The sequence below is a fragment of the Pristiophorus japonicus genome, chromosome 13 (assembly GCF_044704955.1).
Source record: "Pristiophorus japonicus isolate sPriJap1 chromosome 13, sPriJap1.hap1, whole genome shotgun sequence".
Lineage (NCBI taxonomy): Eukaryota > Metazoa > Chordata > Chondrichthyes > Pristiophoridae > Pristiophorus > Pristiophorus japonicus.
In genome coordinates, this window is record NC_091989.1 from 29,494,594 (window position 1) to 29,506,604 (window position 12,011).

General features: G+C 50.0%; 1 protein-coding gene across 1 annotated transcript in view; it reads right to left on the reverse strand.

Annotated features, from left to right (window-relative positions):
• flncb (filamin C, gamma b (actin binding protein 280)) overlaps nt 1-11,854 on the reverse strand; it is a gene marked incomplete at its 5' end in the record, with an annotated part of 50,241 nt that extends 38,387 nt beyond the window's left edge. Inside the window, 12 exons of the mRNA XM_070896736.1 lie at nt 599-792; nt 1,218-1,354; nt 2,070-2,196; nt 2,817-2,954; nt 3,292-3,417; nt 5,351-5,551; nt 6,629-6,791; nt 7,695-7,772; nt 7,883-8,001; nt 9,540-9,687; nt 9,929-10,026; nt 11,584-11,854. Coding sequence (XP_070752837.1) covers nt 599-792; nt 1,218-1,354; nt 2,070-2,196; nt 2,817-2,954; nt 3,292-3,417; nt 5,351-5,551; nt 6,629-6,791; nt 7,695-7,772; nt 7,883-8,001; nt 9,540-9,687; nt 9,929-10,026; nt 11,584-11,854 — 1,800 coding nt within the window. The remainder of the gene's footprint in view (nt 1-598; nt 793-1,217; nt 1,355-2,069; nt 2,197-2,816; nt 2,955-3,291; nt 3,418-5,350; nt 5,552-6,628; nt 6,792-7,694; nt 7,773-7,882; nt 8,002-9,539; nt 9,688-9,928; nt 10,027-11,583) is intronic.
• Nucleotides 11,855-12,011: the final 157 nt, after the last annotated feature.

Consider the following 12,011-nt stretch of genomic DNA (forward strand, 5'->3'; position numbering starts at 1 on the left):
AAATCCTAAAAACCTCAATCAAAATCATCCCATAAACTTCAATATTCCAGGGAATGCAAGCTTAGTTTATGTAAACGCTCCTCATAAATTTAACCCTTGGAGCCCTGGTAACATGCTGCTCAATCTGGGCTGCACTCCTTCAAGGCCAATTATAGCCTCAACCACTTCAGTGGCAAAGTGTTCCGTGCTCCAACCACCCGCTGTGTAAAGACACTTCTCCCAACTTTTCTCCTCACTCGCTTAGTGACAATTTTAAATCAACGATCCCTCGTCATAGACTTCCCCGACTGTACATGTCTCCACATTAAATTGCATCTTCCATTCGTGTGCCCATCACGCCAACCCATCTTCCCTCCTGTAACCTTTCCCTCTCTTCCTCACTGTTTCATAAAGCTTTTGCGTTGTCAGCAAATTTCAAAAATGTTGTTCCCTGTGCCCAATTCTAAAACCTCAAAATAATCAAGAAAAAAGGCAGACCCAGCACTGACCCCTGGGACCCAGCTCTGACCACCCCCCCCCCCCCCCGACCCCAGGACCCAGCTCTGACCCCCCCAACCCAGCTGACCCCTGGGTCCCACACACGCACTGCCCTGCACACCTTCTCTGGGAAGCATTCATTATTTGCTGGGAGGATGTGAGCCATGAAGGGACTATCTTTAATATCTTCATCGTCACAGATCACGTGCACAGCATAATCTCCGGGCTCAGTGGGCCAGTATCGCACGTCACATGACCCATCCCCTTTATCGTCACATTCGATCTTAGCCTGAGAAGGGCCTTCAATGGAGAAACCTGGAAAAAGAAGAGTAAAATTACAACCAGTTCTGAAAAGTGTGTGTATAGACCATATCCCAACAAACACTCAAAGGACAGGTACAGCACAGGTTAGAGACATTAAAACTCCCTTTACACTGCTGCATCAAACACTCCTAGGCCAATTACAGCATGGCTTACAGAGTCAAGCTCCCTCTACACTGTCTCAAACACTCCCAGGGCTGGTACAGCACAGGTTAGACACAGTAAAACTCTCTCTGGTGCACTGATATTTTGTTAGTCTCGCTGTTGGACTGGTTTTCTGCCCATTGGGAACAGGGTTGAAATAAAATGATTGTCGCCGAGTGAAGAGAATAGACTGGGCCTAGTATTTGGATCTGAACCGGTGAAGGCTGAATGGAGACCTCTCTACTGATCCTAGAAGCAACAGACACAATGCTTACCCAGTGTCCCAACTTCAGTCCCGATCGCCTCCACTACAAAGTCAGCCGACTTGCCCACAACTCCAGTCTCCAAGCCTGGTCCCCAGGCTCGCACCTTTTGGGAACCAGCTTCTGGCCCAACCTGCACCTCGAATGGACTGAGGGATCAAACACAGTCAGAGGGTTAATGATGTCAGTACAGCCTCAACACTCCACATCACCTGTTGCTTTAGATTAAGTCTGTGTTGCAAAGAAAAAAAAAAAGAGACCCATAGTACGTCAGCCATAGCTCAGTGGGTCGCACCCTCGTCTGAGTAAAAAGGTTCACGTCTCACTCGAGACTGGAGCCCAGAATCTAAGCTGACACTTCCAGTGCAATACCGAGGGAGCGCTGCACTGTCGGAGGGTCAGTACCGAGGGAGCGCTGCACTGTCAGAATTGCCGTCTTTCAGATCAGAGACATTAAACGATGGCCCCATCTGCCCTCTGAGGTGGATGTAAAAGATCCCATGACACTATTTCGAAGAAGAGCAGTATCCTGGCCAATATTTATCCCTTGTGAAATACTTGACTATTCTGAGCATTTGTGAAACCAACACATCGATTTAAGGTCCCAGAGATTAAACGGCAAGCGTCTAAGCCACTGCCCCATCAGAAAGAAAGGGGTCCTTCTGGTGGAGGCGCGATTCTGTGATGTGTAGAAATGTGTGTGTCTTGTAGTCGGTATGTGAGGTTCGGTGGCCTGAGCTGCATTGCAAGCCCAGCCCCATTGGCCATAATTGCTCATCTTGGGATTTCAATTTTGTAGATCTGATTCAGCCACTGAATTAAATGTGTGATGAACTGAACAGCTTTTGGCCAGATGTGACTCACCTCCTTGGAATAGCGTAACCGCCCCAGGTGATGGTCACCACGTATTTGCCCCCGATCATCGGATGATATTCACATTCATAGACACCATCACCAACATCTCGAACCTTCACGGGCTCCTCTGTACCCTCTGGAAGAGAATAAATCAGGCCAGTGAGTGATCGTTACTGACAGTTGCTCACCCATTATTGGCCTCATCAATATCAATATCTCCTCGGGGGTCCCAATTGATGGTTAGTCACTGAATGCCGTGCTACTGCACAGTGAGATCGAGCAGCAGATCATTGCTGCACCTCTCAATGTGCGACGGCAATGGTTTCAAGGTCTCGTGGTTAGCTGACAATTTACACCACATTCGCGGCGCAGAGAGATGCCAGTCACCACAACCCACAAGTTTCCAGTACCAGCCACAGGGCAGATATCAGAGGACACCAGAAGTGTGTGCAGGTGTCAGAAAAGGATGGCAACAGCCAATCTTAGTACTGGTGTAACAGGAATCTAAAATAAATCTGCTGATTTCAATCACTTACCGGGACAAATTGTGATTCTAAAAATAATCTAGTTAAAATGAAACACATCGGTGAGGGGCAGGACATGAAGCAGAGACACAACGCCCCAACCCCCGCCCCCTGGAACACAACCCCTAGGGAACACAACCAGCACCACCCCTCCCACCCCCAGGAACACAGTCCCCTCCCCCGCCAACCCCCGGGGAACACAGTCCCCCACCCTCCCAACCCCCGAACTTACTGGGTCCTTTGATGATGACCTTCAGCTCCCCGGTGCCCGCTCCTTTGGTGAAGACTCGGAAGTCGGTCGCCTCCTTCACTCTCACCCCTTTGGGCTGCAGTCCTCTCCCGGTGGCTCGACACGCGCTGGGGTTGCACGCTGCCAAAAGCACATGGGGTTCAGGTTAGTGCCGACACACTGGGGCAACAGTTCCCCCAGCCCCTCCTCCAACTCCAGTCACACAGCTCCCCCACCCCGTCACAGCAAAGTGGAGCCAATAACCCCCCCCTCCCCAGGACCTGCACTAACCCATGAAGGCTATGACCAGCTCAGGGCCTGCATTGATCTATGGCACCAATAACCCCCGGGGGCTGCATAAACCCATGGATCAGCGCCGCTCGCTCAGGACACAAGCACGATCAGCGTCGCTCGCTCAGGGCACAAGCACGATCAGCGTCGCTCGCTCAAATAAATAGAAGCACAGGCCAATACTAACATGGTCGCTTGGGTTTGGGAGGAGGGGGCGGAGCTTTCTTTGCCTTGTCTGCCGGTGGGGTGTGGATGGACTGAGGAACGATCAGAATGGGAACTGGAGCAGCAGCCTGGGTCGGAGAGGGGGATCCTGGAGTCAGTCCAAACACAAGTCATGAGGAAGGGGAGAGATAGAACACAGTGAGAGACAGATTTGTGTGGCTTTCTGCAGTTCAGTTGGAGATTGGTCGGTATTTGTGCTCAATGAGCTGGAACCCCCCAGAGTTCCCAACCGCCCCCACCCAGCAAACTGGTCCTGCACAAGGGAATGAACCGGTGTGATTGTGCTCGCTGCATTGCGCCAACACGTCCCAATCTCAACTTTACTGCACCAGTGTCACACCCTAACCTCCAACTAACCGCACCAGCCAACCTTGCACCTCCACTAATGAAGCGCACTTGCAAGTCCTATCTTCTGCTGTGACCACAAGAGCCTGTCCTACCATCTCTTAACTAACCGCACGAACCAGCCCTACACAAAAACCCGAGGTTATTAATTCCACAGGTGTGCACTGGATATTCTCCAGCATTCAGCATCACCAATCTTCCTCAAGTAGACCTTGTGTCCCCTACAATCAGGAGCACACCTTTGTCAACTAATGTTTAGTTAAACATTTTTGGGGCTTCAGGTTCCAACACATGAACCCACTGAGCCCTGGGAGGAAGCTTGGTCTTGAGGATTATCTTATCCATGGGGGCAGACCATTAACGGACTAGTGCAGAAAGTCCTGTTTCCCTGAACCTGCACTGACTGCCCCCCGGAGACCTGTACTGGAATCGACAGCTAATGGGAAGCTCCTCCCTTTAACTAAATCCCTCCAGGAATAGCGTTTACCGCACAGCCCGGAATCGGAGGTCAGGAACGCTTGGACACTGGTACTGGTCTCAAGGTGCAGCAGTGAACAATGCTCCTTCACCAAGTTAGCTGGCAGTGAACTTTCACACAGAATGGGCCCAATAGACGAACAATCTTCAGGTCAGGCCCATGTTCAACCTCAAAAATCGATTCACCGTCCTAGTGTGCAAACACACACACACACACGTAGCCTCGGAGCCAGCACGTCGTGGGTTCAAACCCCACCAGAGATATGAGCACATAATCCAGGCTGACAGTGCAGTGCTGCACTGTCAGAGGGTCAGTACGGAGGACGCAAGATATCCTGTTTGAAGAAAAGCAGGGAAGTTCGCCCCAGTGTCTATTTGAGAGAGCTTGCTGTGCGCAAGTTGGCTGCTGTGTTTCCTGCATCATAATCATCATGGGCAGTCCCTCAAAATGAGGATGACTTGCTTCCATGCCAAAAAGGGATGAATTCACAGGTGTTTCAATCCTGAACTACATCTTGAAGGGTGGATTTTTTTTTAAAAACATGTGGTGGCTGGTGCACCTCAGCCACCACCTACATTACAACAGTGATGACACTTCAAAACTATTTCATTGGCCATAAAGCATTTTGGGACATTGAGGTTGTGAAAAAAGTGTTATTTTACACACACTGACACGAACCCTGCACAAGAGTCATCGCTTTGACTCGTGAGCTTCATGCAACACATTCTGATTACCAACTTTTGCCAAACAGATATAACCAATTCACAATTCTGTGTTTGTGACATCAACACAAAGATTGCAAACAGTGGTGTTCAGGTACGAAGGGCATCCTAAATCATCCCCACCTCCACCGACCTGCACTCTCTCTTTCTCTTTCTCGTTCCCTCTCCCTCCCCCTCCGACCCACGTTCTCTCACCCCTGCACCTGTGTGCTCTCTCTCTCTCTCTACTCCTGCCCTCTTCTCCCCAGTCTCTCATCCCACGCACCTTCTCCCCGTCTCCTGCACTCTCTTCCCCACCCACCCGTTACTTGCTGGCCTCTCATGGAGGGAAAGAGAAGAGAGAGAGAGAGAGAGAGAGAGAGAGAGAGAGAGAGAGAGAGAGAGAGAGAGAGAGAGAGAGAGAAGGGCAAGGATCTGGTGAAGAGAAGGCCTGCCTCACACAATAAGAGCCCGCGTGTGGCACCTGTGGGCCTTACCTTCGGAGATGTTGACGGTGAAGGGGCTCTTGGGTATCGGGGCCCCAGCGAAGGTCACGTAGATGGTGTGAGGGCCTTCAAGCAGGGGCCTGTAAGTGCAGCGCAGAACATTGTCGCCTTTGTCCTCCAGAATCACCTCCACCGTGTCTCGCCGGCCCTGGGGATCAACAATAACAACCCCAACATCTCCTGACCCGGCACCTGAGGGGAAAGGTCAAGGGTCAGCACAGGTTACATTGACAGTGAGATCCATGATCTGGCACCACCTTCAGCAGGTGGGTTGTGAACTCACTAGATTGTTCTTCGAACAGATCATTGTGATAAGTGTGAAGTGATGCACTTTGGGTGAAGCAACATGGAGAGGCAGCATAATCTGATTGGTACTATTTTGAGGGGGGCTACAAGAACAGAGAGCTGTTGTGCATGGTCACAAATCTTTGAAGGTGGCAGGACAAGTTGATAAGGCATTTAAGTATATGAGATGCTTTGTTTTGTAAATAGGGCAGTGAATACAAGGTTGTTATGCTAAACCTTTACTAATCTCTAGTTAGGCCTCAGCTGGAGTATTGTGGGCTTTAGAAATTGTCAAGATCCTGAAAGAGGTGCAGAGGAGATTGACTAGAATGGTACCAGGGATGAAGGACTTCAGTTATGTGGAGAGACAGGAGAAGCTTAGAGCAAAGAAGGTCAAATGAAGACCTAACAGAGGTATTCAAAATGAAGAGGGGTTTTGATAAAGTAGGGAGAAACCATTTCCTCTGACAAACTGGTTAGTAATCCGAGATTATAGATTTAAAATAATTGGCAAAAAGAATGAGGGGAAATTTTCTCAGGGTCAAGATCTGGAACGTACCTGAAAGGGTGGTGGAATCAGATTACATAGGAACTTTCAAAAGGCAATTGGACATTTACTGGAAGAGGACTAATTTGCACAGTTATGGGGAAAAAGCTGGGGTGTGGGACTAAATTTAACAGCTCTTTCAAAGAGGTGTGATGGGCCGAAGGCTCCTTCTGTGCTGTTATCATTTGATGATTCTTTATGTAATGCCATTTATTCCAAGATCAGTTTTAAATTTGCTTTCCCCTCTAAACGATATCTTGTTAAACTAGAGATTAGAGAGAGAGTGAAGGTTAAGATTACATCTCCAAGAGACTCCCCCACAAACCAAGCTGGTATGCACCATCCCCAGACAGGACCTGCCATCTACTGTTGCTGGTGGCAGGGGGGGGGAGGGGGGGGGGGGGGGGGAGGGGCGGCTACTTCGCTGCGCTCCTTACCTGCAGTGTAAATATCAAAGTATGTTGGCTTGTTGGCCACGTTCCCGTTCAGCTCCAGACCAGGTCCTCGGGCAGTCACCTTGTTAGCATCACCCAGCGCCATGCCAATGTGGACATTGAATGGGCTTTTGTCAATCGGCTGCCCAGCAAAGAGTACAGTTACCTAGAAACAAGCACCATGGGATTAGTGCGAGGAAGAGATTGTGGGCTGAGGTTTCCGTGGCAATTCCACAATCTCCTTCCCAAACTCCGGCAGAAACTCCAGAAATCTTGTAATTGGCCAATTACCTTGCAGTGGGGGTTGGGAGAAGTGGCCTAAAGGGTTAAATGACGAGGACAGGTTACATAAACTAGGTATTCCCGAGTTTAGAAGATTAAGGGTTGATCTAACTGATTAAATAATGATTAAAAGGAGTTGCTGACATAGATAGAAAGAAACTAGTTCCTCTGGTGGGGGATTCCAGAACATGAGGACATAACCTTAAAGTTAGAGCTGTGCTGTTCAGGTGTGATGTCAGGCAGCACTTTTTCACACAAAGGGTAGTGCAAATCGGGAACTCTCTCCTGCAAAAAGCTACGGATGCTGAGGGTCAAATCGAGCTTTCAAAGACTGAGGTCGGTAGATTTTAGTTGGGCAAGGGCAATCAAGTGACATGGAGCAAAGCCAGGTAAGTGCAGAACAGCCATGATCTAATGGAATGGAGGAACAGCCTGGAGGAGCTGAATAGCCTCCTACTGTTCCTATGGTGAGGTGGGTAGGTTGGTGGGCATTGTTGCCTCATGGATAAGGTTGGGCCTGGTGGCTTTTCTAGCTCCAAAACATTGCTCTGCTCTCCATGATCTCTCACTGACGATTGTGAAAATCCCGGCAGGAATTCCAGGCACGTGTCTATCAACACGAAGTGGAGATTTGCTGTGTGGAGAGCAACTTTTACCAGAGCGCAATAAGGGCAGGACATGGGAGTGGGGAGTGCAAATGGGTGAGTGGAGAGGGGAGGGATGGAGGCAGGTGGATAGAGAGCTTATCCTGGGTGGACTGGGGAATTCTGAATGGTCAGAGAGTTACCTTGTGAAGTCCAGCAACTTTGGGGACGTAGGACACAGAGTAAGTGCGGTTCTTGTCGTTGTTCGCAGTCACTCTCGCCTGTACAAGGGAAAGGAAACAATCCTGAGCAAAGGTCATTTTGCACTGCAACCGGTACCAGACCATTCCCCCATCGCGAACCCTGCGCAGACCGACCCCCCGCACATTACCTCTTCAGTATGGCCTTCGGGATCCTCCACAAAGACCAGGACCTCCCCAAGACCAGCATGGATTGTCTCCACCGTGAACTCCGCTGGCTTTAGGACCACATTACCCTGGGGTTCGATGCCTGCAATAGAGTTAAACATTAGCCAATGGGACTGGACATCAAATCACCACACAGCAACAATCCTACCTGGGTCAAAGGGCATGTTCACACTGACCCAACACTATCCCTTATCCCAGGACAAAGGGCACACCCAGTCTGACCAGACACTGCTCCTTATCCCAGATCAAAGTGCTACACAGTTTGACCCGACACACAAGAACACAAGAAATAGGAGCTGGAGTAGACTATACGGCCCCTCGAGCCTGCTCCACCATTCAATAGGGTCTTGGCTGATCTGATCACGGACTCAGCTCCACTTGCCTGCCCGCTCCCCATAACCCTTTATCGTTTAAGAAACTATCTATTTCTGTCTTAAATTTAATCAATGTCCCAGCTTCCACAGCTGAGGCAGCGAATTCCACAGATTTACAACCCTCAGATGAGGAGAAATTTCATGTCTCAGTTTTAAATGGGCGGCCCCTTATTCTAAGATCATGGCCTCTAGTTTCTGGTCTCCCCAATTAGTGGAAACTTCTGCTCTGCATCCATCTCGTCAAGACTCCTCATAATCTTATACGTTTCGATAAGATCACTTCTCATTCTTCTGAATTCCAATGAGTAGAGGCCCAATGTACTCAACCTTTCCTCATAAGACAACCCCCTCCTCTCCAGAATCAACCTAGTGAACCTTCTCTGAACTGCCTCCAAAGCAAGTATATCCTTTCGTAAATATGGAAACCAAAACTGCACAGTATTCCAGATGTGGCCTCACCAATACCCTGTATAGCTGTAACAAGACTTCCCTGCTTTTATACTCTATCCCCTTTGCAATAAAGGCCAAGATTCCATCGGCCTTCCTGATCACTTGCTGTACCTGCATACTATCCTTTTGTTTCATATGCACAAGTACCCCCAGGTCCCATTGTACTACAGCACTTTGCAATCTTTATTTAAATAATAACGCTCTGATTTTTTTTCTGCCAAAGTAATGACCTCACACTTTCCAACATTATACTCCATCTGCCAAATTTTTGCCCACTCACTTAGCCTGTCTATGTTCTTTTGCAGATTTTGTGTGTCCTCCTCACACATTGCTTTTCCTCTCATCTTTGTGTCATCAGCAAACTTGGCTACGTTACACTCGGTCCCTTCCTCCAAGTCATTAATATATAGATTGTAAATAGTTGGGATCCCAGAAGCATCCCACTAGTTACTGATTGCAAACCAGAGAATGAACCATTTATCTCACTCTGTTTGTTAGCCAATCCTCTATCCATGCTAATATATTACCCCCAACCCTTACTCCCGGTCAAAGGGCACTCCCAGTCTGACCAGCCACTGACCTTTATCCCAGGTCAAAGGGCACACCCAGTCCAACCCAACGCCATTCCTTACTCCAGGTCAAAGAATGTCCAGACTGACCCGACACTGTCCCTTAGCCCCAGGGAACAGACCCATGCTGCTCAGTCACAGCACAGTGTCAGGCACAGGTAACCCCTGGGTTGCGCTGCTTGTGGGGGGGGGGGGGGGGGGGGGGGGGGGGGGGTGGGTGGCCTTACCTGGCCCAAATGCATGAGCTTTCTTGGGGTTGAGTTTGGTCCGGAGGGGGGCACCAGGCTTGAGCTTTGCCTTGGGGAACTGGGAGAGGTAGGTCATCACCGAGTGTTCATCTACATTCGGGTCCACAATCTCCTCGGGGGCGATCACCTACAGAGGGGGAAAAAGAGAGACAGGCAGTGAGAGAACTGGGAGTGAGAGCTGGGGTGGGGGAAAAAAAAAAAGAGAGAGAATAGGAGTGAGAACGAGGGAGACAGCTTGAATTCACCAACTTCATCAGAGCCTTATTGTGAGGCGGAGCTGATGTTTAGCAGTGAGGAAGGGAGGTTCTATCAAGCTGCTCCACAGATTTGGTTGTAACTGTACAGAGGTGAAGAATGCAGACACTCACCTGAGGGACCCCCAGCCAATCATCAGCCTGCTGCATGGCCTCCCGGGCATTGTCCACAGGTTGTTTTGGGTCCCAATCGTGCCAGTCAGGGCACAGACCTGTGGGCACAACAAACAGCTTTCAAACAAGGAGTGACGAAGCATGTACCGTCTGATCTGTCCACAGCACGCAGCTGGGAAAATCCACACACCGAGAGACGAGGGAAGTGCCCCTCTGACAGTGCAGCGCTCCCTCAGTACTGCCCCTCCAACAGTGCAGCGCTCCCTCAGTACTGCCCCTCCAACAGTGCAGCGCTCCCTCAGTACTGCCCCTGAACACAATGCCACGCTCCTTCAGTACTGCCCCTGAACACAATGCCACGCTCCCTCACTAATGCCCCTCCGAGATGGCAGCAATCCCGCACCAGCATAGTGTTCTCTCAGTTCTGCTCTGGAATGTCGGCCTGGATTTTATGTTCGAGTCTCTGGAGTGAGACTTAAATCCACGACCTTCTGACTCGGAGGCGAGCAAGCTTCCCACTGAGCCACACTTGACGCCGACAATAAAGGATTGAGACATCGCATAGATAATAGGGCGGCTTTATAATCCCTTAGCCACACCGAGATCAGAGTCACCCGTATCTAATCCACAATACAACCTCGGGCTGGGAATCAGCAAACTGCCATCAGTCAAGGGTTTAGCAGAGTGTTGCCACTCGAAGCTTTGACTGGAGCAGTCCCTTTGCTCATTCAATCATCAATACAGACATCCCAACAGTACAGTGCACACTATCAGCAATCCTACACAAGGCTGGCAATGCACAACACCAGCCCCTGCTGTAGGCGCTGCTCACATCTGGTTCTCTTTATCCCAGATTGTACAAGGATTCATTAAACATTCCCAACACCAATGCCTAGTGCTTTCAAATCCATCCCTCTGGGATTTGCTGACTCATGGTGCACTCCAAACCTCCAATAAACAGAACTCAACCACTGACGGTGTCCACAGCCCACTCCCCACACAGTGCCCACGGCAATAATCGCTTAACTTCGACTCATTCCAGCAATGTGTAGCAGGAAATGCACAGCGAGTCAGCCAGTGGGATCTTACTGTGGGCAAATAGGCTTCACTCAACCCCACTCACCCACTATCCCCGCTCTGTGCAGACACACATCTCTCAGGCCTTTGACCTCATTGACAGAGTTGTTTCAGCGTTCTTCCTCAGCAGCTAATTCCACAACCTGATCACTTTCACGTGAAACAGTTTCCCAAATGACCGAACAGTATCTGTCCTCCTTTGGGGGGGGGGGGGGGGGGGGGGGGGGAGCTGCTTCAGGTCCCTTTGGATTGAGGAGACTGTGTGGAGAAGGCAGGAGACTGACCCCAGGCATCACCCAAAGGTGCTGGCGATTTGACCCAGCAGCCTGGCTCATTAAATCGAGTAAGGGCCCACACTTCTTACTCTTTAGCTTCTGTCCTGCAATTGTTGAATGTCCAAGTATGACTCTCCAGACTCCACACAGATTAGATTTCCATCTGGCTCACAGTACTGAGGGTCTCTAATTATCCTGCAATTCTTCCACTTCCCACAGTAACCCCAAAAATACCCCTCCATTAACCCCCAAAATAATCCCCCCCCCCCCCACCCCACCAGCACCACAGCCTCAGCCCCTCACCTGGGGCACAATTATCCACCAAAGCCCCCAGTGCCTTGCCGTCCTGCCAGTCCCGGTGAAAGTTGGTGATAGGAAGCTGTGGAATCTTATTCTGGATCCATCCCAACAGCCTCTGCTTGGGAGTCTGCTTCTTGATATCTTCATCTTCCTCATCCTCCCACATGGGCATGGAGATGGAGTAATGGAGGATGAGGGTCCAGATCAGGCCCAAGATCAGCTTCAGGTTCCCATCCACAATGGCCTTACTGTCTGTGAACAACAAGTAGGGACACGGGTTATAACAACAACAACAACATCAAGCATTTACACAGCCAACAGCACAGCTAGTCCTTCATAACGCAGGTGGGGGGCAGTGAAGGGGACAGACTTTTCGGGGGCTAGTGTGTGTGTGTGTGTGTGTGTGTGTGTGTGTGTGTGTGTGTGTGTGT